The sequence below is a fragment of the Apteryx rowi genome, unplaced genomic scaffold, assembly GCF_003343035.1.
Source record: "Apteryx rowi isolate R43461 unplaced genomic scaffold, aptRow1 scaffold_353, whole genome shotgun sequence".
Taxonomy (NCBI): Eukaryota; Metazoa; Chordata; class Aves; order Apterygiformes; family Apterygidae; genus Apteryx; species Apteryx rowi.
Genome location: NW_020450008.1, coordinates 570,958 through 597,709, shown reverse-complemented (window position 1 = coordinate 597,709; position 26,752 = coordinate 570,958). Strand labels below are relative to the sequence as shown.

Genomic DNA, 26,752 nt, shown 5'->3' with positions numbered 1-26,752 from the left:
CATTTCAGAAAACTTGATACCTTGAACTGGGCAGCAGTAGAAGAACACATTTTAAGGTTTTCACCTCTTACACTGAGTCTAACTTTAAAGTATAATAAACCCTAATGAGAACACACAAGCATTACAGATGACAGTATTCAGATCACCATACATTATATAAATCATACTAACAATGATCTTTTGTAAGCTTTTCTGAGGACTATTGGGGCAAAATACTGTTGATGAGTAGTGTCATTTTTTAATTTACAAGCATATCATTTGATCCACTAAATGTTTTGTACTTATACAAAATACTGAATTACAACTGAAAGCAGAAAGAATTACATTCTATACTTTGTACACAAACAGACAGGGCTTTCCAACTTTCCTTAACAGGCTTGTGCTGACACCTACTGGGGAATACTTGTAAATCTCGAAATTCACAGCCTTGACACATAGGAAGCTTTTCAACTCAGGAGTGAACTATAACCAGTCATCAACCAATTATCAACTGAATCACAGATGATAATTCCATTTATTTGCAGTCTAATTTGTCTACTGAAAAAGCATAGTATTTGAGGAAAGACTTTACAAACCATAAATGAAAATGACAGAGAACATACAATACTCTGTCTATAATTATGGAATTTTTCTAGTATTACTTAATGTTAGTGTTAAGTATTACCTAGTATCAGCATAGAAAGCAGAATAAGAACAAATAAATCAGCTTTCTCTCTCCTTCTCAAGATTAAAAAAAGCGTGAGGCCTTAAGTATAATACATCCCAAGGAGAACTAAGCAGAAGCTTTTTAATTTTTAAAGCAAGATGGCAATAGACAAAAATGTAAGTAATTCTTGAACTACTGAGTTGATTATTACTGTTAAATACAGCAGCAGCTGTTTTCATATGAAAAAATACCAGTTTATTGCTGTGTATATGTTAGAATAGAAATATTACATGAATATTCCAGTGATTACATGTCATCCAAACACACTTCCAGCTACTAACAACAGTTAAACTTACAGTTCAGTCTAATAAGCAGTGTTAAAAAAAAAGTTATATGCATAATCTGGTGCAAGGAAGGATTGCAAAATTCACCTTTAGCATTAGAAATTTAATTAAATGTTGAAGACCCAGCTCCTATTAGAATCCAATGCAAACTTTTATCAAGTTTGACAGGGATTAAATCATTCCTCAAAGATTTTCAAAGGTATTATAATGTTTAATCATGTAAACATTGCAAGTATAAGCTAAAATTCTTCCATGCACAAATGCCATAAAACAACTTTGAAACTATTCTATTTCTCCCAGCTGGTAAAGATTCTTTGCTGGATAACAGAATTTGAATCTTACAAAGACACTGTGCAACACTATTGTGTCAAGCCAGACCACACTCTCACCTTGCTAAAAAACCGCTGAAGGTAGGCACCTTTCTTCATCTGTCAGATATGTTCTGTATTGACATAAGAGATTAGACATAGCATGGTTTTTGTTTTGTTTTGTTTTAGCACTATGACAGAAAAACAGGTTTTCCTCTAAATGTTGACAAGTTTCTCCAAAGGCAATTTATGTATTTCAAAGCACCTCAAAAACTACAGCATATATATATGAAAAAAGCGAAAGTCACTGAATTCAGGATTAGATATTTTTCAGGTAGTTCCCCACTGAATGAGAGTAGGCCAATAACCAGACACAGACATTGAAGAAATGTTATTTTTAGCATAAAAATACCTGTATCATTCAAAAAGAGGAACACATTTTCATCACTAGTATTTAGAAGAAGCTTTTCAAAGAATCAGGAGCACAGGACCCAGTAGTTTTTGGAAATACTTCTTTATTTTCTAGTGGACATCCAACTTGCAAGACTTGTATCATTGCTTAAGAGCCCTCAAATTGGAGGAATACTGAATTCTACAGCTCCAGTGCACAGTTAATGAGATATATAAGTTTTAATAAAAATTATCAGTGCAAACATAAAATGCATTCAGAATACAGTTAGATGCACTTTGTTATAAAGATATTTGGGCTTTGAGTACATATACGTTTTGTCAGAGAGAAGTCACTTTCAGTTTGTCCTCAAAACAATCAGAAACTACTCCAGACTCGACTCTAAACAAGAACTAACCTTTTCTTCATAAATGAAAGTCTGAGCTTAGTTATAACATTCATCAGTGGGTGCATAAGCTGAAAAATATTACAGAAGTCACCTCCTATTTAAATGGGAGTTGTTCTAAAAGAGGGTTTCCTCTTTTTCAAGTGTGGGATACTTTTGAGACATSTACATTTTTTCCGTCCACAACAGAGAATTAACAACATTCCAGCATGCCCCAGTGTCAGCAAGTCCTCTTTTCAGTCCAGATACATGATGATGATTGATGGAGCTGTCGGGCCTACAGTAGCAGACAGAGCAGCTTGGCAGGAATTCAGTGTTATTGAAAGAAATCTCAGATACTTATTCCATCTCCTCTACTAACTTTAATCACACTATCAACATGCTGCCAGGAATGGAGCCTTGACACCAAGCCATAAACTTACACAAGTAACCATTGTTTGCATATTGCTGCTGAAATACAGGTAAAGGGTAAATTCTGTTTATTTTTACCTGTTTCCATTCTATATTGCATAGCAGTTAAAATATGGAAAGATATTTCCTGTAGTATGGGTTAGCTTGCAGCAACTTTCATTAAATTACGATGTCTCACTTTGCTTGGTTAATGAATAGATTAAGTTAACTTGTTCAGTTATATTGTTGCTAAATGCAAGTTTTAAATAAAGGAAAGCAGTGACAGGAGCTTCACATACTCCATAACAGTTAGTAAGAAAACAGATTGGTACTACAGATGTTTTACCATTAATCTGCTCATTTGTTACATCAATAAAGAAAAAAATCTTTCCTCAATTGTTTTATAGATTAACATAGTTCTAACAAGTTAATCTGTTAAGTAAACTAACAGTAAACCACACCAAATATTTAAGATAAATACAGGACAATATGCTTCTCATGATTACCTCTGAACTTGTTTTGGCTTTGTTTAGAACAGTAATGCCTGGAAAGAGAGGTCTGAGACACAGGGAGAGAAAAGGATGTGTTGTCCAAGATCACTTAGCCACTTTTATTAGTATGTTAGCAACAACCATTTAAATCTCAACTCTACTTCATAATACTTAAGATAAAAAAGCCAAAGTTGGGATTATAACTAGATTAAAACCACTCTGAGATCTTTCATCACTGAATTTTCAAAACCTACTGTATTCTGTRACACGAGCTGGTTTTCCTGAATTCTATGAATGGAATTTATAGTTTTCCCAGTTAATTCTCAGCTAACTATGGCTGGAACCTATTACACGTACTTTTGGAGAAAGGGCTGTGATTGCATACTGGGATACTTAACATTACATTAGGCTCTATTTTCCCTAATGATATGACACTGTCTGCACAAGGCAGGGAATTCTATTTTGCAACTCTGTGAGCTGATGTAGCCGCACAATGTAGTTTCCAGTTCCACCTTCCAACAACTAAGAAGTACTGGCACTCCACTGACCCTGAACAGAACAAGCATGGAGAGGCACTTAAGTTGAAAGCATGCAAAACTTTTCTTCCCATACCAAACTTATGGAGGAAATTCTCTTTTTTTTCTTACTTGTTTCAGCTTTCCAAAAGAATCTCAATTTGATAAGTCTGAAGCAACTGGGTATTGGCACATAAACATAATTACTAAAAAAGAAAAGTCTTAAAAAGAAACGTATTTGGCTAGTTCCTTCTCCATGTCAGCATACTGCTCTTTGAGGCGCTGCATAGCTTTTCTGTGCTCTTCGTCCACCTCTGCTCGTTTGTTCTGTTGTTCTTTCATGAATGTCTCCCAGTGGGCTATGCGGTTCTCTTCACCAGCAATTAGCTTGTCAGTCTGAAGCTGAGATGAGGAAAATGGCAAGTTTTAGCAACCATTTCCAGATTAAAACAGTGGGTTTAATGAGGCCATGAAATTACATAATGTTAACGTATCAGAGAAAATGGACTTTTACTTCAGTGGAAGGTGAAAGTAAGAAGATAGGTAATTATAGTTATATGGTATAGTAAATGCAGAAGAAATGGTAATGTTTACAATGCCTTTTACATTGTAATGTTAGCAGAAATAGCATTCTATGCCGCACTCTGGTAACCACAGAAAATTAGCTATATAAATGGAAAGTCATTTTAAAGTTACTAGTCAACTTCTGTTAGCATCTGAAGAATATACTTGTTCATTATTTGCTCCTCTGATTACTGGCAATGTTAGAAACACTCCAACACTGCAGCTGATATAAATATGGATTATCTCGCAAAATCATATTCTCTTTTAAAATGAACTTCTGATCTCAGGAACATGGTATTAAGTGCTTTTAGCCCTTGTTCTAGTTACAAAAAAAATCACTACAAACAAACAGATTTTTTTATTTTGGGGTTGGTTAGCATTGAAAGAAGCTGCGCACTGACACATGGAGGCTCAGAGAGTCCATCATTTGAGAAGCATTATCTATTTTGGGATAGCTTCTTAGTAACCAAAATAGAAATAATTTAAATAAAATGTAGCTATTTTGTTTCAAAGGGTTTTCAACTTCTCCAACTTAGAAATGTCAAAGAACTGGGAAACTGCACCTAGCATGGCAAGTGAGTGCAGTTCCACATTATGTATGAAATAGATTAAAAACACATTGGAAGCATTACCATAGGCTGATTTATGAGGAAAATATTAGGCCCACTATATTTCATATTTGTGACTGGTAGACAAAACAATATTTAAGCAAGTTATGTATGTCCATTACTTATGTATAAGTGCATCACCAGAAATTAAAGGATCCACTTCAACAGTCAAGACACAACATTTTTTTTCTTACTGCTTGCAATGTCAAATAAAAGAATACTTCTACATTTCACAACAAATGAAGATGGTTAATAAAAGCATGTATAAATCATATATGTCAGCCAACACTTCAATGTATTGCTCCTCTTTTCTCGACATTTGCTACTTTCCCCTTGAATGTCTCATTCATTGAAACGTGTTTTTACATACTAGAATAAATTTTTACAAGTAGAACACTTCCACTATACTGTGACGTGGAAGTTCAGCATAGTCAGATACAAGTCTTGATGAAAAAGCCTCTAACACAAAGAGGAAAAACTGAAATACAAAAATAACATAGATATTCAATATTTTGAATGTGGCAGTTAGTACTTATGTTTTAGCCAGCTAGCTCTCACTGCAATTTATGTCTAATAAAGTCATATATCAATCATAAGGCAGTTGTTCTTATGTTTGCTCCATCTTCCAGCAAAAGGGAGGACTCATTTTTTGATCAATGATGACTATTTTCTATGTACAGAACTGCAGAGCACGAATAAATACTATTATACAGCTTCATTCTTTTAGACCTCTGGTATTTTAGCAAATTAAATGCAATGGAAACCTATTTATGTAGTCTTTACTGCACCACATGATATAACTGTCAGTGAATCACACACACTGCTTTTGCCAGGATGACAAAGTGTCTACCTGAACCACTCAGTTCTAGACTAACCCATGTTCCTGAACGGCACCTGAATGGCTTAAAATAAACATGAAACTCATGTTGCTACTTGCGATTTGCATCTTCCACAGCACCATTTCTATTCAAGGATATAAAATGATTTAGCTGGTAAAACCATTGTAGACATTTAGGGAGCATGAGACAGCTAAGTTTAAGTTATCAAAAATACTGGACTAACTCCTTTCTCCTCCAAAAAAAATCTCTTCCCTTCCCCTTCTCAATGTCTTTAGCTTTTTCTGGCACAAGAGAAGTGACACTGAGAAATAAAGTGATGCTACAGCCAGTGATACAGCCAGGCTATGTAGGTTGCCTAATATATATGCTTAGGTATAAATTAAAAAAATTTGAGAACTGAGGAGCAATTGCTGTAACTGCTTATTCTTTAAATATATAAATGTAAGCAGCACTCTGCTGAAATAACAACTAAGTTTTATAGAGTAAGGTTTATACTGGAAATAAGGCAACTCTATAGGATTGCAGTTTGAGCCTTTAACACAGTGGAAAGTTGTAAGTATGAATAATAAACACTTTATAAATCAGAAAAATAAAATTAACATATGCTAGAGCAAACAAGCAAGAATGACAAACACCAATTAAAAGACAGCAGAGACTTTGAATACTGTTTTCACTCTCACAATCTAATAACAGTCCAGAAAACTTCAGTGTAGAAGTTCAGTGTACATCTCATGCACCAAGGCTCTCCTTCCTAGATCACAAATCCAAATCCAACTGTTAGCAGCAGCACCTCTAAACCATTTACATAGTGCTGAGTGAGTATGTTCGTGGTTTCAAGATGACCCCATCACACACGCAATATTCCTGTTCCTACCAGATTAGTAGCTGTGTGAGGAGCAGAAATAACAATTGCTAAAGGATTTCTGCTTTCAGGTACACACCTTTCAACCAAAGCATACTTTGCAGTGTAAGTCTGCTTCTAATTAGAAATTAGAGAGTCCACACAAGAGACACATGAATACTATCAGTGCAGGAAAAGCTCCAGTTGGCACTTGAATATTCTTAGATATCAGAGAACAATATGAGAGAGAAATCCTGACCAAAGACAGACTCCTCCTATGTCCAAGTCCAACTGCAAGACCCAGACTGCACCAGACACTATCCCTGAAGCTAAGGTACTCAAATGGCTTCCTTCATCCAAGCAYGTCCTGTAACATCTTGCTGTCCTGTAACAAGCTGCTCTAGTGGTATAGCCTTGCCCTCAGCAGGACACTGATAGAGTCTCTTGAGGACACAAGTTCCCATGCAGGACACTGATACCCAACTCCAGCACAAAAATGGGCCACCAAAAGATTCAGTTTATCAGTACAAGTTCCACACTGTACTTCAGCAAATATCCTTAGGTTTGCCATGTTTTCTGCTTTCTTACTACAATGGTTTCCACTTCTCCCATGTCCTCTTTATATTCAGTGCTATTAACTTCTGCGTTTTATTTAATTGACCCTAATACCTAAGAGGAAAAACTAATGAAAGCAGGACACTATGCAAAACGTATACTGCCTTAACTGTAACTGTAGGCATAACAGAGCTAGAATGCACAAAGGTGTTTGGAAGATGAAATAGTCTCTCTTGTTAAATTTACTGTTGGCATACATGAAAAATCCACAAAATACAAAGCTTTTCAAGATGCATATGCATCATAGCATGGATATGTATTGGTTAAGTGAAAGTCAGTCTCAAAAAGTAAACAGTTTCCAAAAGTCAACATTATGAGGTAAACTAATGACCTGTAGATACATACTGAGGTGTTTCATACTAGCAAATTGTAATTTTCTTATTTATAGATTTGTGGAAATTAATATGAAAGTCACATCACTGATGCACAGATCAAAATTAATGTGTGTAGAACCTGATAATTCACCTGGCAATTCAATTTCTAATCGATTTCATAAAGGTAAGGAAAATAATATTTTCTTTTTAAGGAAACAGAATTGCAGGTTATTTTTCATTTTGCCAATGTCCTTGTGTTATATTTCTCACTCCTCAAAGTCTGGCGAATCAAAAACTAAGAAATAACCTCAACCAATTTAAAATTTAGTAATTACTAAATTTAGTATTTAATACAAATAGGTGCTATCTTCTTAAGCTGCAGGATCCCTAGCTAAGACACACTAATTCACTGCACATTTAACTCATGACAAGTAGAAAACACCATGAAAACTTCATTGTACAGCATTTAAGAGGTGTAGTCTTTGAAATACATACTTCCTCCTCTTGCTAAATATGAACTGAAAATTAAAACAAGTTCAGGCTCTAAGTATCTCCTACAGTTCGCTGATACAAGTATGACAACAGTAAGAATGATCAATCTCTAGAGATTTGAATCACTTAGGTGATGCTGATACATACAAAGTTCCAATAATTCTTTCATGAGTTAAAACAAAAGTTATCATGAATAAAGTAATTGTTAATAATTCACATTCCAGCTTCTGCATGTTCTCAGAAACTTTGCATTCAAGAAATTTTTAACAGCATTTTGAGCAATCAGTTACTGTGTCTCAGTACTTCAGATTAAAAAAATAAAATCACTCCTTAGAGGACAAATTAGTGAATTATTGCTTCCCCCAAAATGCAACCTATATGCATGAGATAAACATACCACCTTTACAAACCACATGTAGGAAGAGAAAAAAAACAGCCAATTAAGATACAATACATTATCTGAATGGCTCTTCTTTTCTGAAAAGTTCCATGAGGTATGTCATCTGCACACCCAAACACGCAAGCCTGAGTCTTCCCAGAAAAAAATGTTGTTGCTTCATGCTGTCAGCTGTAGTTGCTGTCCTAATTTTTTCCAAAGTGGTAATGTACTACCATGGTGTCAGACAACTCCCAGTTCCTTGCAGTAATTAAGAGAACAGCGGACAGAGAACCTATCCAGAGAGCACAGACCTACAAAAGGGTTTAGCTCTGTAACTGGCATTTTAGGCTCTTGAGTCCAAAACAGATTCTCTGTCTTCTGGTAGCTACCATCTAAACATGGAAATGTTTTATGTCTCCAGACATCTTAGTCCCAACACCAGTTTCCCAAATGCTTCATGCTGGCCGTATGCAGAGTAGTCCATGTTTTGAGATGTTAATATTACAGGCAAGTTATCTTTTTACTTAAAGAATCTAATTCACAAATCTCACCTCACAATAAAGTCCTGATATTACAAAGCTACAGAGTATTCCAGGATATAGATCTCAGTTTCCTTAACCAGATGTGTTCACTGGGCAAGTGGGGGAAAAAAAAACAACAAACAAAAAACCCCCGCTTTTGCTTATGGCATTTACATTAATGGTGGAGATCTATTTCCAGTCCCTGCTACACTGAATAATTAAGTTCTAGACAATTTATGCTGGTAACTAGCCTGAACATTAAAGCACTTTAGTATTCTTATATGCTTTTTTTAGTCAGTTGCTACAGGAATACAGAACTATACCCTTTACCTGCTTGGTTATTGTGCAGGTTGAAGAAAATAACACAGCGGAGGTGGGTTTGTGTGTGTGTGTGTGTGTGTGTGTGTGTGTGTGTGTATTTTTTTTATCTGAATTCATCAAGTCAGAGAATCATGTCAAACATCTTAATTTCCAAGTCACACAATAACCCAAAGAATTTCAGTAGCTGGGCCCCATTAAGTGACATAAGACAGTAAGAGACTGAACATTTGAAATTCCCTTTGCATACTGATGTTCAGTTGGAAGGCACTTTGTTTTATCAGACAACACAAGAATATAGCAAGCATTCTGAATAAATATGTATTCATATTTTGGGGAGGTAGAAGAATGAATTTTTCTAGTTTTTCAGAAAGCACTTGCAGTGTAGCCATCTTCTGGTTTGTTAAAATGAATGATTTTCACAGTCATGAAGAAGGAAAAAATGCCTGTACATGTTTGAAAGCACAGATACAATTGGATGTGAACATAGTCCCTTTTCCTCGTATATGTATATATTAGTCCATGTTCTGAGATGTTAATATTACAGGCAAGTTACCTTGCCTGTAATATCATATATATATATATATATATATATATATATATATATATATATATGAGGAACAGTGATTCAGTGTTAATTTTTATTAGTTTTAAACTTTAACTTTGCAAAACCAATACAACTATGTAAGAGAGAACTGAAATAAATTGTGACCCATAGAGAGTCAGGAAAATACTTGAAAAGAAGATGTATGAAACTCCTGAACTGCTGAAAACTTTTAATTGCAAATTTTGGATTACTTGTGAGGATTCAYAAAACAAACGGGTACTTTGATTTTTAGGGTTCAGGGCTGCAAATTGGAGAACTCTAACTTGTAAACTAATAACATTTCACAAAGAACAGCACATACAAACATGAAAATAGAGTATTTTCATGGAACAACTTTTCAGAGTATAACCTAATTTTAAATCCTACCTTTTGTCATCTCAAGTAAATACTAAAACTGAGTAATGCTGTAAAATAAGTATAATCTAAATTCATGTGTAAAAACAAATAAAGAGCACAGGCCCTTTAAGTCAGACATAATTAGAAAACACCACCTAATAAGCACAACACAGCCACCTCAGAAACTGTATAAGGTTTTACTCTTCTGCTCATCCAGCCAAGAAGTGTCTAAGAAATATTTATACAATTAGATATCAAAACAATACCTATGCTGGATAATAAGACAGAAGCTGATACTATGACAACATACTCAGGCTTCAGAAGAACAGATTATGCTGTTAGGTAAAATCTCATGGCTTTTGTAATAYGGCAAAGTTGAAGTATAAATGTATGCTTGAGCCAAACCAAAGCCTTAGTCAATTTATGATATTGTACGGCACTGGCAAAGTATTTAGCCAGGAACCAGAAAAGTGTCTCAATAATTAGCTCTAAACTGCAATGTCTTATGTGTTAGATAATCCAACATTTCCTGCCATGCTGTAGATTTCTATTACTTGAATCAAAAGGCTGTTTATCTGTCAGTAATAGTAAATTATACTTTAGGCTTTTGCTATCTACTAGAGAAGAAAGTGATACTGACAAGCTACGGGAAGACGACTGGCACTTACTATCACCTACTGCATAGGAGAAACTTGTTTTGCCTCATCTGAAAAAGTTTACTAGGTAGTACAAATGGTAATTTTCCATGGCTGTAAATTTGGCAAAATTTGGAATTTTTTTTTTTTTTTCCCCTCGAGAAACAACTCCTTATTCCCAAACACTTTTAGAACTCCAGCTCTATTCCTCTATAAAGCTTCCTGCTCTAGACCACACAAATATAGCTTCATCCTGTCTTTGATTGCTTCCCAACAACTAAGTTGGGACATTAGCTATTTGGAAAAAAAACTTAATCTGATTATGAAATAATTTTTTCACCCAATAGTGCACATTGCTTGAACTTCAAAGATACAGTATCAGTAAAACTTTCTTGTATATTGTACTGAATCATACAACAGTTTGATTGTACTTATTTCTATTTTTGTTTTACAGTCAATGGCTATGCCAAAAATTAACATTTGTGAAAATATCCATATTTCAGTAAACCTTGCTCTTAATATTACTTGGACTATTTTTGCTGAAATTAAACAACAGCAACAAAAACCATTTAAAGTAGAGACAAGTTTTGGGAATTGTTACCGTGGTAGTTCATGTTACAAACAACTAAGAGGCGAGGCTTATCATGAGAAATGCTGGGCAAATTCCAGTATAAGCCTGGATCCTCTGTATAAAAAAAAGTATTAAACTAAAAAGAGAAAAATATATAAAATACACAAATACATGTTTACAGAATTTCTTGATGAAGTCTTCTCTAGTTTCCCCTACTTCAAGTGATACACAGCTTGAACTGCTACCTAAATATTACTGATCTAAATGGGGAAAGTAATCAACAAGGCAGGGATTCCATGAATACTTCTTTCAATTGACACTCCTGTAATCACAAATTATCTTACACCTAAAGTAAGACTGCAGGTAGAGACAATACAGCTTTTCTTTTACTACTTGGCTGATGCCAGTAGCTGAAAGGAACTGCAGAGATAATTAGTAAAACAAATAATTTTCAAATTCATTTAACTCAGCAGCAATATAATTAATTTAACTGCAAAAACTAATGGCAATAATTTCATGGAGGGCTGCAAACACTGATCACTTGATACTAGATCTTACAAAAATGCTATTCTTTACAACACTCAATCAGAGAAAGAAAAATGAGGAAAAAATATTTCTCCTCAAGCTGCTGAACTACAGTGACAACTTTTATGTAGAATTCCAAAAAGTTACCTACCTGTTACTCATCACATTTGGAAAGTTTCAAGCCAAAAAGTCTTACTATACAAACTTAAAGAAACACTAAAAATCCTGAATAATAGCTATCAGTATTGCTCCAGTTCATATATATATAAAAAAAAAAGCAGAAACATACAGCTAATATTCTAAAAAAGAATAGTTACAGTTCTTGTAAAATGAACAGTCATTTAATAAGTTATAAAACTTATTAAAATTTTACTTTAAAAATATCAGCAGCAGAACTATAAGAAGAATTTCCTACTTAAGTTCTCTATCAATGTGTACACTACGGTGTTAAGACACCACAAACAAGCTTCAGGTTCAGTACTGTGCTAGTCACACAGTACCAGTATTCAACTGCAACTGAACCGGCCACCTTCATTGATTACAAAAAGGAAAGAAAAATATGACTATCAGTTAGCATAAATCAATGCACAGCCTATTTTGCATGACAGCCAAAGAAATGTCTTCAGTTTTTCTAAACCACTCCGTGATTATAACTACAATTTTGCAAGTAAAAAGATAACACTGGAATACAATCATGAAAGAGTAATGGGAAAATGTGAAACTAATTTCTCATATAATTTTCCAAATTCTAGATTCAGAGCACATGTACTTCAAATGAGCAAAGGGCAGCCAACTGAAAGGATTCCAATGATTCACATGTTCCTATAATATAGCCCTTCATTAAATAACCCATCTACAAGCGAAAAAACACTTCCTTTTCAACAAGCAATATATATAATATGCTCAATGTTTTCAGCTAACTAGGAAAGATTTACATTTCCATTCTGGTAAGTTAGTAGGTGTTTTTTGTTCCACAAAAAATAATTTTTTTTATTTGAACTTTCCCTGTATGCAACAATTACTATGCTCTGAGCAAGGAGGGGAAAGTAAAGCAAAGGAAATAAAAAGTTTCCACACAACAGGAGATTGCAGGAAGAGCTAGGGATCCATTACACTCCTGCTCCTAAAATATACAGTAGTGTACTGCAGTATGTGTTTTATAAGTACAGAAATCACTCCATAAGATGTTTTACTAGAAGTATATAACATACAGAAAAATGTATTTCCAAGTTTTACTTTACTGAAGGGAAGTAGATTTACTGTACAAGCATTTAACAGCCTTATTTAGTTACACTATAAAAATCTATCCATCCATCCTTTACCTTCCTTTCTTCACGCTCCTTCTCTTGGAGTCTATGGATCATATCGTTGGCAGCTTGCACTAAAATGAACAAATTTCAATATATCAATCTGCTGTTCTAAATCAAAGAGAAACTCACCTGAAAGGCACTTACAGACAAGGCTTTTGCAAGCCAAATATTCTATGCAGACACTATGCTTTTTACCCATTGGAGCACTTACCTCTGCAAGAAAAAAATTTGCCAATATTTGCAGGATGTGCTTTACATTCATAATTGTTTGGAGGTTCATCACCAAATTGAACTGTTGTGCTTTCTAGAAGTCAAAAAATGAAAGGCCCCTAAGTCCTCTTGTGCCCACATTCCTTCAAGTTGCTGACAAGCTAGAGTGCACTACTCAGCACCTTAGAAGAGATCTAAAAATCTTGCAAGTCAATAAGTAAAAACAGATGGTCAAGCACTATGGTTTAGTTGCTTTCATTTCTTATTTTCTCCCACCAAATACAAAAAGTGATTTAGTAAAAACAATCTACGTGGAGAACATCTTTATGCTGAAGTCTCTTCTATCCTGAGACTACATCTAGGAAAACTTATCAGTAGAAATAGGAGCTATATTCCTATCCAGATGCTTTTTCCAAACTTATTTAGCACTTATTGTATGAACGTCACGTAGAATGAAATCAACCAATTTCTCCAAAGCAGTCATCTCCCTCTCACTAATACAGCCTAGTTTTATGAAATACCATACTCATCTGTCATCATATTAAAGCAGTACTAATCATGATGGATCTCACAGTTGAACATTAGAAAGTCAGGGAGCAATATCACAGCTGCACTGCCATTTAGAAGGTATTAGAACATATGCCTTATTTGCACAGCTAAATTTTAAGTTTCAAGTATTTTCCTGTAACCTTTATTATATGTGCAGCATCACCTACCTGTATTATTCTGCATATGCAAGAAGCCATATAAATAAGTTATATGAATTTAAATGTTTATACAATATACTATATATAAAATATTACAAAACCCCCAAACCCCTATATTGACTTGTTTTAACTGCATAAACTTAGCTCCAGATAAAGCTTTACAGTCACACCCCCTTGAAATACCTTTTTGAGAAGCTGTCCTGATAAAAGGATAAGAAAAAAATACAAAGATACTGACAAGATTAGAACAACAGATTATAAACTCTTTCTTTTAAAATCTGAGGAATAAAAGAAATAGCAGATGGCTATAATTATGTAACTAGGATTAGCATATAAGTATCATTACTACTACCCTGTTTGTGACTAAAGATAATAATACCTAACTCTATTATCACACTTCATATCTATACACCTGCAAAGCTTTACTTTAAATAAAGGGAATCAGTATTATGCTTTCCCACAGGTAAATTAAAAAACTTGAAGCTCACAGTGCAGCATGATTGCAACAATCCAGAAAACTGAAATTTAGTCCATGGCATGACCCAACATGCAGCACTACCTCCTGTTTGTAAGTGCACAGTAGAAAACTGACCTGAAATAGCTTCTAGTGAAGTCAACGTGAAACTTCAATGTAACCTTAGCAAGAGTTGTGCTGGCTGGACCAATAAATAGCAAAATATGTCCCCGTTGTTCCCCTTTTGAAATTTCACTGAGACGAGAACAAAGCACGTCAATRGCAGAAAATGTATCTAAAGATAGTAATTCTTCCACAAATCATATTTTGAATCCAAAATCCAAACTACATTATTCCTTAAAATGGTGCAACAAGGAAAATAAGTAGCTACTTGCTTACATCTTTTGAATGCTTCATTTAGATTGTCATGCATCGCCTGCTCACACTTCGGAAGAATGTGTTCATTTGTCTCAAAGATTGTGTTCTTCAGATTTTCAAGCACTCGTAGCTCTCGGAGGCCACGTTTTTCCTGCCAGAGGAGTTGAAAGAGAAAGGATCTTTATATCTTGCAGTTTTTATTTGCTGTTGCTATCTGTGGCCCTACTTAGAAATATTTATTTGTAGTGAGACTTTTCAACCTTTGCAACAAGACACCATTCTCAATGGCCTGCCTTAAACATATAATCTGTCTGGTTTTAATACAAGATATACAAAATAAAGTGGAAGTGACTTGATAAGTGAGTGTCAAACAAGGTATTCCACTTTCCAAAATAAGATGTTTTCCCAGTTGATAAACCAGCAGCTTTATCTCAACAGACTGCACCGTTGTCTATTAAGGTGTTGCTCTACTTCTTCAGTACAATAGATAAAATAAGTTTTATGAAAAAAGAGAGTAATGCTCCATTCTTGCCACTAAGATACAGGAATACTTTCAACAATGTTCCTGGTCCTGGTGAGATATATTAGTATTTCTTAATAGAAGAGGTGGTGTGAAAAAAATGTTTTATATAGATAATTTCTAATACAGGCCTATATATCAAAAACAAGAGAGAAACAGAGTTTAAAAGCACCTTTATAACTTGAAGCATTTTTGTAACTGACTTATTATAGAGAAATAGTATAGCAGTGATGCTACTTTCTCGATGTCTGACCTTCCAGATTTCATATTCATTCAGAGTTAAAAATAAGGCAAATAAGACTGTTTTCATTGAAACAGATCAATGAAGACTAAAAGATAACATAATTTAGCTGATTAAAGAGGTGGCCCTTCTGGCTCACCACTGATCATGATTTATTAGAAGAAGCAGCCCATGCTTTATTGCTTACACCAAAAAAAAAAAAAAAATCTAGTTTTTTGAAGCCACAGCACTAATTCTACTCTGAATTTCACTGGCACTTTCCTTAATATAATAAAAAGGATTCTGGGACCTGTTCTAAACATTTTTTTTTTTTAAGTTAGTAGGTAGACTTGCAGACAAGCATTCCTGTACTGCAAGTTGCTAATCATAAAGCAATACTAAGCAATCAAACACAGTGCATCACTTAAAGCAGGCAAGTGGATCACCATATCCATTTTAAAACTTCAGAAAGAGAGGCACAGAGAAGTAAAGTAGCTTCATTAAGTAGACTCCAAACATCCTAAATACAAATCTATTTTCTCCCACTCAAAAAACCTTTACATACTAGATGCTAATCATCGAAAGAAAAAGCACGGGCCTACTACAAGCAAAAATATCTGATATCGCGAAGTTAGAGACAAGCATAATTTTTGTAAGAAATTCTAACCTGCAAAAACATAAATAATCCTTTGCTTTCCTATTTTTTCCCCAAAAGTATAAACCAGATATTAAATTTCAAGCACTGATCTAAGAAAATATGAAATCTCTGTAAGAAAGAGAATGAGATTTTGGACACAATGAGAAAACTACATGAATTTAACCAAGCTCTGAGGCTAGAGAAAAGCTTTTACATTTTTGTAATCTAAGTTTGAATTTTCCTTCCTATGAAAAGCCACGTAAGACTATGTATTGTATCCTATAATTTATTTAGGAAAAAATCAAAGAAGATACATCATTCCTTATGACTCTCAAACCCATACAATACCAATCCGATGACAGTTTAGTTCACATCCTTATTTTGCTAAACTACTGTGGCGACAAATTAGATCTGCTTGAAGTGTAGCTATAACTGGAAACAAGAATGACATTAAAATGACTTTTTTAAATCATCTCTGCACACTACATTACTACCAGTACTACATGATATATTTTCAGGACTAATTTTAAGATTTTGATTCCCATATTCTTTAATAAGTGCATATTCTTTAATAAAGGCTCTACTAAGAGCCTTTAATTGGCACAAAATTCTATTTTTCTAAACTTCTGCTGCCATCTTGTGGAAACTATTACAGTTCCAAAAGCAAAGCTGTACATAAAACACCTTTGACACTGTTAGTACTCCAACCTTATTTGCAGCCAATCAGATAACATTCATTCTGTTTTGAACGGTTTTCTTACTTTGTATAAACTGTTGCTCTTCTCTTCCAGTAATATTGCATTCTTCCACAGAACAAAAATTAAAGCAAAATTAAAGGACAGCTGTGCTAGATGAATCCAGTTAGAGCATAAAGCTGGTTTCTCACTCAGATGCAATCTTATACCTGCTAACAATATTTTCCTTGAGCAATTCAGAACTCTCTAAGTTGTTAGGACTACAGCATTCTCCTACATCAGTATTGCTCTCAGTCTTTCGCAGGAAAAAATATTTATGTGCTTTTCTATTCTTTTTAAATAAAAAGACCAAAATTACTACCTTGTTTACTAAAACTCAAGATGCAGACATGTACAGTAGATGTTTTAATCTGTACTTATTAATATATTTAATACAGATATTTAATCTATGGGCAAGAAGTGTCAAATCTTTCTGAAGTAATTTACATACATACTATATTCTCTAAAAAGATGCTAAAATCGTTCAGGTCTCAAACTATGACAGGCTATAGCTCCTGATAAGATAAAAATACTTACTTCAAACTCTTTAACAAAGTAACGTATTTCTCCCTGAATTACTGGTCTGTGATCCAGTAGTCTTGAATGAATTTCCCCAATATCTAGAAGATTAATGAAAGTCAGAATTTTAGTTTTCATCTCACTCCGTAGTAGGCTACACAACACAACGTAGCACACCACACTTAAAAGCAAGAGGCACTACTGCTGAAAAAATACATGAATTTAAAAGAAAAGCAGGATAATATCGGTTGGCTATTCTATCTATTCAGCAAACCACCAACTTAGTAAAATGCAACAAATTAATATTCTGCACACCACACTTCTCTGTGAAAGTGAGTATTCACAGAATTATAGAACAGTTGAGGTTGGGAGGGACCTCGGGAGATCATCCTCTCCAGTCCCTGGACAGGGATCCAGGCAACCCCGCAATCAAGCAGGGTTACCTARAGCAGGTTGCCCAGGACCCTGCCAAGTCAGATTTTGAACATCTCCAAGGACGGATACTACAGAACCTCTCTAGACAACCTGTTCTAGTGTTCAACCACCCTCAAAGTAAAGGAAAAAAAAAAAGAGAGCGAGAAAGAGCGAGCACGCGAGAAAGAAAAGAATTTGGCTCCATCTTCTTCACTCTCTCCCATCAGTTATTTATACACATGGAYAAGAACCCCCTGAATCTTCTCTTCTCCAGGTTGAACAGTCCCAGCTCTCTCAGTCTCTCCTCAAATGACAGATGCTCCAATCCCTTAGTCATCTTTGTGGCCCTTCGCTAGACTCGCTTTGGTAAGTCCATGCCTCTCTGGTACTGGGGAGCCCAGAACTGGACACAGCACTCCAGATCTGGGCTCACCAGGGCTGAGCAGAGGGGAAGGATCACCTCCCTCCACTTGCTGGCAATGTCCTTCCCACAAGGCGGCTGGCCTTCTTTGCCACAAGAGAACACTGCTGGCTCATGGTCAACTTGCTGTCCACCAGGACCCCCAGCTCCTTCTCTGCAAAACTGCTCTCCAGCTGGTTGGCCCCCAATCTGTCCTGGTGCAGGGGGTTATTCCTCCCCAGGGGCAGGACTTGACACTTCCCTTTGTTGACCTTCATGAGGTTCCTCCCTGTCCATTTCTCCAGCTTCTCAAGGTCCCTCTGAATGGCAGCACAACCCTCTGGTGTATCAGACACTCCTCACAGTTTTCCATCATCTGCAAACTTGCTGAGGGTGCTCTCTGTCCCATCATCCAGGTCATGARCAAAGATGTTAAACAGTATTGGCCCCAGTACTGATCCCTGGGGTACACCACCAGTGACTGACCTCCAGCTGGACTTTGTGCTGCTGATCACAATGCTCCTAGCCTGGCAGTTCAGCCAGCTTTCAGTCCACATCACTGTCCACTTATCTAGCCCATACTTCATCTTTTTTTAATATGAATATGTTATGGTAGATAGTGTCGAAAGCCTTACTAAAGCCAAGATAAACAACACCCACTGCTCTCCCCTCATCCACCAAGCCAGTCATCTCATCATAGAAAGTTATCAGGTTACTTAAGCCTGATTTCCCAGTCATAAATTCATGCTTCTTGTCCTCCACGTGTTTGGAAATGGTTTCCAGGATTAGTTGCTCCATCATGTTCCCAGGAATCAAGGTGAGGCTGACCGGCCCGTAGTTCCCTGGATCCTCTTCCTTGCCTTTCTTGAAGACTGGAGTGACATTTGCTTTCTTCCAGTCCTCAGGAAGCTCCCCTGATCACCATGACATTTCAGAGAGATTTGAGAATGGCCTCACAATGACGTCAGCCAGCTCTCTCAGCATTAGTGGGTGCATCTCCTCTGGTCCCATKGACTTGTGTGCATCCAGTTTGTTTAAACATTCCCAGCCTGATCCTGCTCCACTAACAACGAKTTTGCATTGCTACGGACTTTCCCTCTGGTCTCAGGGGCCTGGGATTGCTGAAGGCTGGACTTGCCAGTGAGGACTGAGGAAAAGAAGGCGTTGAGGACTTTGGCCTTTTCATGACCTTTGTCAGCACATCCCCTGCCACATTCAGCAGCAGGCCTGCATTTTCCCTAGCCTTCCTTTTGCTGCTGAGGTACTTGTAGAAGCCTTTCTTGTTGCCCTTCACATCCCTTGCCAGATTCAACTCCAGGTGGGCTTCAGCTTTTCTAACCCCATCCCTGCATTCTCAGACGGTGCCTCTATGTTCTACTTAGGTCACCTGTCCCTACTTCCACCTCTTGTGTGCTTCCTTTTTATGTCTGAATTTTGTCTGGAGCTCCTTATTCATCCCTGCAGGCCTCTTGCCACCTTTGCTCGATTTCCTGCTGGTTGGGACAGACTGTTTTTGAGCTTGGAGGAGGTGATCCTTGAATATAAACCAGCTCTCTTGGACTCCTCTTCTCTCCAGGGCTGTATCCCATGGGACTCTTCCAAGCAGGTCCCTGAAGATGCCAGAGTCTGCTCTCCTGAAGTCCAGGATTGTGATCTGCTTTCTGCCCTGCTTCCTCCTTGCAGAATCCTGAACTCCACCATCTCATGGTTACTGCAGCCAAGGCTACCCCAGACCTACACATCCCTTATTTGTAAGTATTATGTACAGCACAGTGCCTCTCCTCGTCGGCTCCTCGATCACCTGTGTTAAGAAGTTGTCATCAATGCGCTCCAGAAACCTTGTGGATTGCTTATGTCCTGCTGTGCTGTCCCTCCAGCAGATACCAGAGTGGTTAAAGTCCTCCATGAGGATCAGGGCCTGCAAACATGAGGCTTCTTCCAGCTATCTGAAGAAGGCCTCACCTACTTCTTTTTCCTAATCAGGCAATCTATAGCAGATATCCACTACAACATCATCTGTATTTGTCTGCCTACTAATCCTGACCCATAAGATCTCAGCTGGCCCCTCACCCATCCCTAGGCAGAGCTCCACACAATCCTGCTGCTCTCTCTCACATAAAGGGTAACTCCCCCTCCTTCCTGTCCTGGCCTGTCCTTCCTAAAGTGCCTGTATCCATCCATCGCAGTACTCCAGTGACGTGAGCTATCCCACCATGTCTCCATCATCCCAGTGGGATCATAGCCCTGTAACTGCACAAAGACCTCCGATTCCTCCTGTTTGTTCCCCATGCTGCGTTCATTAGAATACAGGCACTTCAGAGAGGCACCGAAGCATCCTGATTTCCCAGAAGGGGTATGAGAGCTTTCCCCATACTGTTGTCCCATAGGCACTTCCTTATTTATGTGCATAAATTTGGGCTGACTCCACTTCAGCCCTTTTGTTGATTATGAGGTCCTTTCTGTTCCTTCCACCCCAGACTCTTTGCCTGCCATCGTGGTCCATCACTTCCTCGCTTGACTGTTGGTCATTCTCTCTCTCCATCATTCCTAGTTTAAAGCTCTCCTTACCAGGTTGGCCAGCCTGTTGGCAAAGATACTTTTGCCCCACCTAGTCAGGTGGATCCTGTCTCTTCCAAGCAGTTTTTGATCCTCAGTGTCGCATGGTCATAGAAACCATGCTGCTGACACCAGCTGTGCAAAAGATCATTGACCCACAGGATCCATCCAGTYCTCTTCCCCCCTCACCAGTAGGATCAAGGAGAACACCACCTGGGCCTCCCACCCCTTGACCATCACCCCAGTTCTCCTCTGTGTCTCAGCACCCTCTGTTTCAATCCTCCTCCTCAGTATACAGCTTTCATATCTGACTATTAATGGTGGTAAAAATTTGAGGCAGTGCTGAACTGAAGGCTGTAGTTCTATACAAATTCACAGCTTAAGATGTGGGAGTTTTCTGCAGTGAGAAATGAGCAAAGTTCACTACAAAGGAACTCTTAGTGAACTCTTAGTTAGTGAACTCTTGCTSCCTGTCTCCCAGGGCTCAAGAATTGGAGCTTAATCTTAAAAAAATATTTATGACATTATGTATATATAAAAACATGTATATATACACATGCATACACACATACATATATTTATATATATATATAAACATAAGAAATAGACTTAGCTGTTATAAAGAAAAATCATGTTTAATTTACAAGAACTCTGGTAGCACATCAAACAAAGACTAGCCCAATAAAAATACAGTGTGGTTCCATAAACACTTTAAACTGACACTAAGCCAGCACCGCCATCCAAAGGAACTATCCTACTTTTTATCCTCCTGTTTGTTTCTGCCTTGCAGCTCTCTCTCTCTACTGTAGCCACATGTATCTGAATCAATAACCTGAACCCCACCCCATCCAAAAAAGTACAGAAAGATTATTTCAGATTTGGGGAATGACATATTACAATAAATAAAGCTTAGGATAAAATAGTTAAAGTTCAAATACTTCTAAGTACAGATTAACTAGCACAAAACCCAGGTGCTTAGGGGAAGCTTAGAAGCTCTTCTTAGTAGAGTGTCTATGGAGAAACTTAAGGACAGTGGCAAGGACCCCAGAACACCTGTAAATACAGCCTCCTAAAATAAAGCCACATAGCTATCCAGGACACCGAGTTTCAAACGTCAAAAGATACGTTCGTAACAGCTTTTCTGAAAATCAAACCATTTTCTTAAGTGTCTAACTTTAAGCCTCAACTTATTTAATAGAATCACAGAGGGCTGGAAAGCTACTAAGGGATTGTTAGTCCAATTCTCTGCACTGATACTCCACTACATTCATCTGACAAGCGTCTAACATTGTTAACCTGCAAGAGAGGAAATCCCCAAACAGCCAAATCCAGTATTTCACTACGAACACAGCCAAAGCGTTTCAGAACTAAACCAAAATTCTCTCTCCTGAACTTTCATGCCTATGTCTTGCCTTAGGCCAGAGCGGACTGGGAACAACAGGCCCGTCCCTCCGCCGCAGCCCCGCCCGGGCGGCTCCTGCGGCGCCAACCGCCGCCCTGCCGCCGCGCGCCCCTCCAACGGCCGGCACCCACCCCGGTGCGCGGCGCCCAAAACAGAGATCGGCGACGCGGGCTGTGACGAGCCCCGCCGCCCCTTCGCCCCGACTCCCGGGAGAGGCAGGCCGACGTCGCTCCTTACCCTTGATAATGGGGTGGAGCGGGGCCCCGGCCGCCGGCGACTCCCGCTTCCTGTCTCCGGGCAGCGGGGCCGCCCCGCTCCGGCCGGGGGACGCGGGGCCGCCCCCGCTCATCGCGCTTTGCGCCCCGCGCGCCACCGCCCTCGCGCAGCCATTCCTCGTACCGCCTGGGGGACTTCCGCCTCGTTCCGCATGCCTCGGTATGACGTTATCTCTCCGCGCCGGCCGCCGTGCCTCAAAAGCGGCGGCGGCCGTCGCTGCGGCAACCACAGTGGCCACGGAGGGGTGGAGGCGTATGGGCCCCCCGCCTCTGCTCCCGTCCCGCGCCCCCTTTTCCAAGATAATTCATAAAACCTAATTCTTCCAGCACATTTTGCTAATGGCTCTTGATGTGAGATGAGGAAAAAGACAGGGGCACGTACAGGAAAGTGGTTATTGTGCAGATGAATAAAAGCCAGGAAGAGAACCAAGACCTTCGGTACCCAGGGTTGCCATAAAAATTGGCCTCTCCCAGAAATTTCTGCTTGGAAATTTTGTTCATAGGAAGCCTAAAGATTTCTGTGTGTTTTCATGGAACAAAGCTACTGTAGCCTGGGAAGACCAATACTGTCCAGGCTGGCAGTAGCTGAGAAATCCTAGCAATTGCATCAGGAATGCTTTGAATACAAAAATCAAGTGCATCCTTCTTCTGGCCCTCTGCATATTTCTGGAATCACACAGAAAATGGGGGTGGAGGGAAGAAGGGGTTTGTTTGTTTGGGTTGGTGGAGGAGAACAGGCATGAATTCAGATAAATCTGCTTGCTTCTAGGCATGCAAATATGAATTTTGGTCCAGTCATTGGACCTATGGTTTAAGAAAATCAGGAGTAGTAGTCTACTTGGTAAATATAAAGAAAGGGTGGATGACAGCAGGAACAACTAAAAGCCCCTATGCTTTTATTATTTTAAACCATGTGAGAGTATCAGGATATTTTCAAAAAAAAAAAAAAATCACTTTTCTCCCTTATGAAACAATATATTAACCAGTAACTTTCTTCTGGCTTTTTTTTTTTTTTTTTGGGGGGGGGGGAAGGCTGTTTTTTTGCTTTCTATGTATAGGGTACTTACTTAAATAACTTGATCCTTGTTTAGGTCTCTGTATCTGTAGACTGGGGGGGGGCTCTCCCCCCTCCTTTTTCTATTACTACTTTATTAGTAGAAAACATGAGTAGTGGTATTTCTTCTTTGAAACTAGTTCTGCCCACATTCTACTTTGTGTGGTTTTTGTAAGTAGCAGCCACTGCCTGGAAGAGGAAAAGATTACGACTCCCCTCCCCCCAGTGTTAAGCTATTAAAATAGACACAAAAAAATGATCCTGTCATTAAATTGTGTGACGGAGCACAAAACTCAGAAGCATAAGAGCTGCTCACTGAAATCAATATTTTTAAGTTGACAATACATATAATTCTCTAAAGTCAGTCTCCAAAATAAGTGAACTAATTTTGTTGAAATTTTCAAATAATTGTTGTTCACTCTTTCACTGTTATATAGTCTGTAAATACTGCATGTTAAATGGACAACAATTAACAGGGATAAAAATCATTGAAATAAAAATTTGTTCCCTTTCACATAACTTTTTTCCCTGAAATAACCATCGCTTGCAACCTATACATTGGTATTTATATTTTTCACTTGCATCCAGAGTTCTTAAGTACTGGACAACCACCCATTAATCAGGTTTAGTGCTCCTACAATATCCTGTAGGATATTCCAGTTGGCTTGATGATCACTAATTATGAGGAATAGAATTGTTCAAATGTTAATTTTTTTCTTCCCCACTCTAGCTACAGTCCTTTCCAAGCATTAGTCTCTCTCTCAAACAAGTTACTTTACCCTCTAAGCCATATGCTCCAGTTATCTTTTTATTTGCTAGGGAGGAAATCCTGTAGTTAGGGGATTTATAAATACCACATTTCTAGGAAAGACTTTTTACATCATGAACAGTGTCAGGTTCTGAATTCCAGGACTGAAACAAGGGCAAATACTGTGACAGATAAGTGCACTGGTTTCCAGGACTACTGTCCTGAAATCATCTCTCCTCTTTGTATGAATATATACATATTTTAAAAAGAACATGCTTTATTGGCACATTTATGCTTTTTTTTTTTTTTTTGGCCTCGCTTACTCTCACTGCCCTGTCAAGCTTATTCTCAAAACATATTTAAAAAATTAAGGAGGACTTAAAGAGGTGATGACTATAAAAAGACAATACTTGTAGAGCGCCTAACCTGTCAATTTGTAGGAAGTAGTCATCAAGTTGTAAAAATATGGAAACATCTATGGCTTGGAGCATGAAAATCAACATATGTAGCCATCCTGTATTTTTTTGGAAGATATACTAAACAAACTATGTCACTTCTGCCTTACAAAGGAACCTGCTTTCTCTTTTAGGGATCACTGTGCCATTTACTATTAGTGTTAGCAGCATTCCGAATTGCAAAATCTTCAGATTAATGTGCCCAATCCTGTCATTTTTCCCACAGGCTGTCTAGCAATGATAATCCACTAAAGAATTGTTTCATCCAAGTGGCAGTGTCCAAGTCAAATGCTGGCAACAGGCAGGGAAACCCAAACCTGTTGAGGCAGACTTCTGCTGAGATACAAGGAATTGGAGTGACAGCCCTTAAGAGAGAGAGGYGGGGGACATACTTTGCGTGAGCAGAATAAGTCCATGGTCTGCATCTGTGATGGAAGACAGACTACAGTCATGATAGTTGGAAGTTTGTGGGCCATGATGTTGATCCTGGTCAAAGCAGGCCTGGGGCAGCGCTGTTTGGAGTAGTGCCTTGTCGGATTAGTTGTATGGCTACTGTATTTGATGCTCAACCTGGACAGACAGGCCTGCCAGGCAGAAACTGCTCAGGCAGATGATGCTAGGGAGGACAAAAATTATCCACCGCAAGACTAAGAAGACAGATGACACCCAGCAGGAACAGCAAGCCAAGTCTGCAGAATCCACAATACAGCTGGCTAGCCCTAGGCTACCTGCCTCTTTGAAGTGGAATAGACATCATGGACGAGCTGTCAAATTAGATCACCAGCCTGGAAACGCTGAAAGAGATTTAGATCTTCCAACAGAGAAGGGAAAGTTTAATAGATGAAAATCTTCCTGAAGGGGCCAAGGTAATGTGGGAGGGGAATCCTTAAGATGCAACAACAATGAAAAATTACTAACCTCCCTCCTGCCTGCACAGTGAAAGATGAGATTGGCTCTGTTCTGCAGCAACTGGAATTATTGTAGTCACTACCAGCACAGAAAATAAAGGCGATGCCTGCAGGAATGTGCGCAGAGCAGCAACAAGTAACCATTACTACAAAATCAAATTCTCTCCCCAATCTCTGATATCTTTATGTGTCACCCTGAAGCTGGGGTCTAAAGTACGATAAATCCAATATACAAGACATGCAGCAGTGGGATACAAAGATCCAGTGTGAATCCAAAAGCTCAGTGCAGCAAAGACATGATGGCAACTCCCCTCACATTTCTTTTGCAGTAGCATTCACACCCAAACACAAGAATGTGAGGAGAAAAACTCAGTGTCAATAAACTGAGAACAAAATCAAGATTACTGAATGTGTAAGCATGTGCCCAGGTGTATGGAGAATATGAAACATTGGTATTATGGTTAGGGACAGCAGCAGCATGATCTAATTATAAATGCAAAGAAGAAATATTGCTCTTAGGGAGAAAACATTACATGTATTAATCCATTAAACAGCTGCATCATTGCAATTATACTTTGAAGTTAAAGACCATGAAACACACCAAAGATTAAAGGAAGTGATAAAATTGAAAACCAGAAAGAAAAAAGTCAAATAGGCCTACAGATTCCTCCTAATTTCAACTATAGCAAAAAACTAACAATTTTAACTACTAGGATCTGTATAAACATACATCTATAAAACCAATTTATGGCCACACCAAGACAAATTTACTTGGAAAAAAATCATGATAATCTCTCAGTTCCCAGCTTCAGCATTCATGAATCAGACAACCACAAATCAGCTGCAGAGATAGAGGATGCTAGCAGATCAGAAGGAATGTGAACTAGACCTCTGAATGGAAGAGCTTACACTGAATTCCTTGACAATGATTCTATAGGTTTATCTATTACTCTATTTTCATCTCTCTCAGCTAATCCCTTTGTAAGTAACTTACTCAAGTCTTTTCCAAAGTCAAAGCATGGAGGAGCAGGCTTTTGACCATCTATTGCTTTTTAATCAAGAGGAGGGTGAGGATGCTCAGGTTCTAGAGCTCTCTCTGTGATATTACTTGAATGTATTTTGTTTTAGGGACAAAAACATGTTAACATTTCTAAACCATATTTTTGCAGAAAATAGCAAATACACGAGAGATCTTTGA

At 37.9% G+C, this 26,752-nt stretch overlaps 2 protein-coding genes across 4 annotated transcripts in view; both read right to left on the bottom strand.

Moving 5' to 3' along the window:
- Nucleotides 1-22,555, bottom strand: part of TXNDC5 (thioredoxin domain containing 5) — an 80,400-nt gene extending 57,845 nt beyond the window's left edge. For 2 of the 3 annotated variants that reach the window (XM_026072846.1, XM_026072850.1), the window contains exons 1-4: nucleotides 22,352-22,436; nucleotides 14,734-14,863; nucleotides 13,175-13,267; nucleotides 12,976-13,034 (exon numbers count right to left, since the gene is read on the bottom strand). The gene's annotated coding sequence lies outside the window, so the exon portion shown is untranslated. Of the gene's footprint in view, nucleotides 1-12,975; nucleotides 13,035-13,174; nucleotides 13,268-14,733; nucleotides 14,864-17,360; nucleotides 17,444-22,351; nucleotides 22,437-22,513 lie in introns of those variants that run through there. The other variant, XM_026072847.1, reaches the window with a different exon arrangement.
- Nucleotides 1,794-22,496, bottom strand: BLOC1S5 (biogenesis of lysosomal organelles complex 1 subunit 5). The gene is made up of 5 exons (XM_026072851.1): nucleotides 22,352-22,496; nucleotides 17,361-17,443; nucleotides 14,734-14,863; nucleotides 12,976-13,034; nucleotides 1,794-3,890 (listed from the first exon to the last, which is right to left on the bottom strand). Exons 1-5 carry the CDS (start codon nucleotides 22,461-22,463, stop codon nucleotides 3,711-3,713), a joined length of 564 nt encoding a protein of 187 aa, XP_025928636.1. The 5' UTR covers nucleotides 22,464-22,496; the 3' UTR covers nucleotides 1,794-3,710.
- Nucleotides 22,556-26,752: the final 4,197 nt, after the last annotated feature.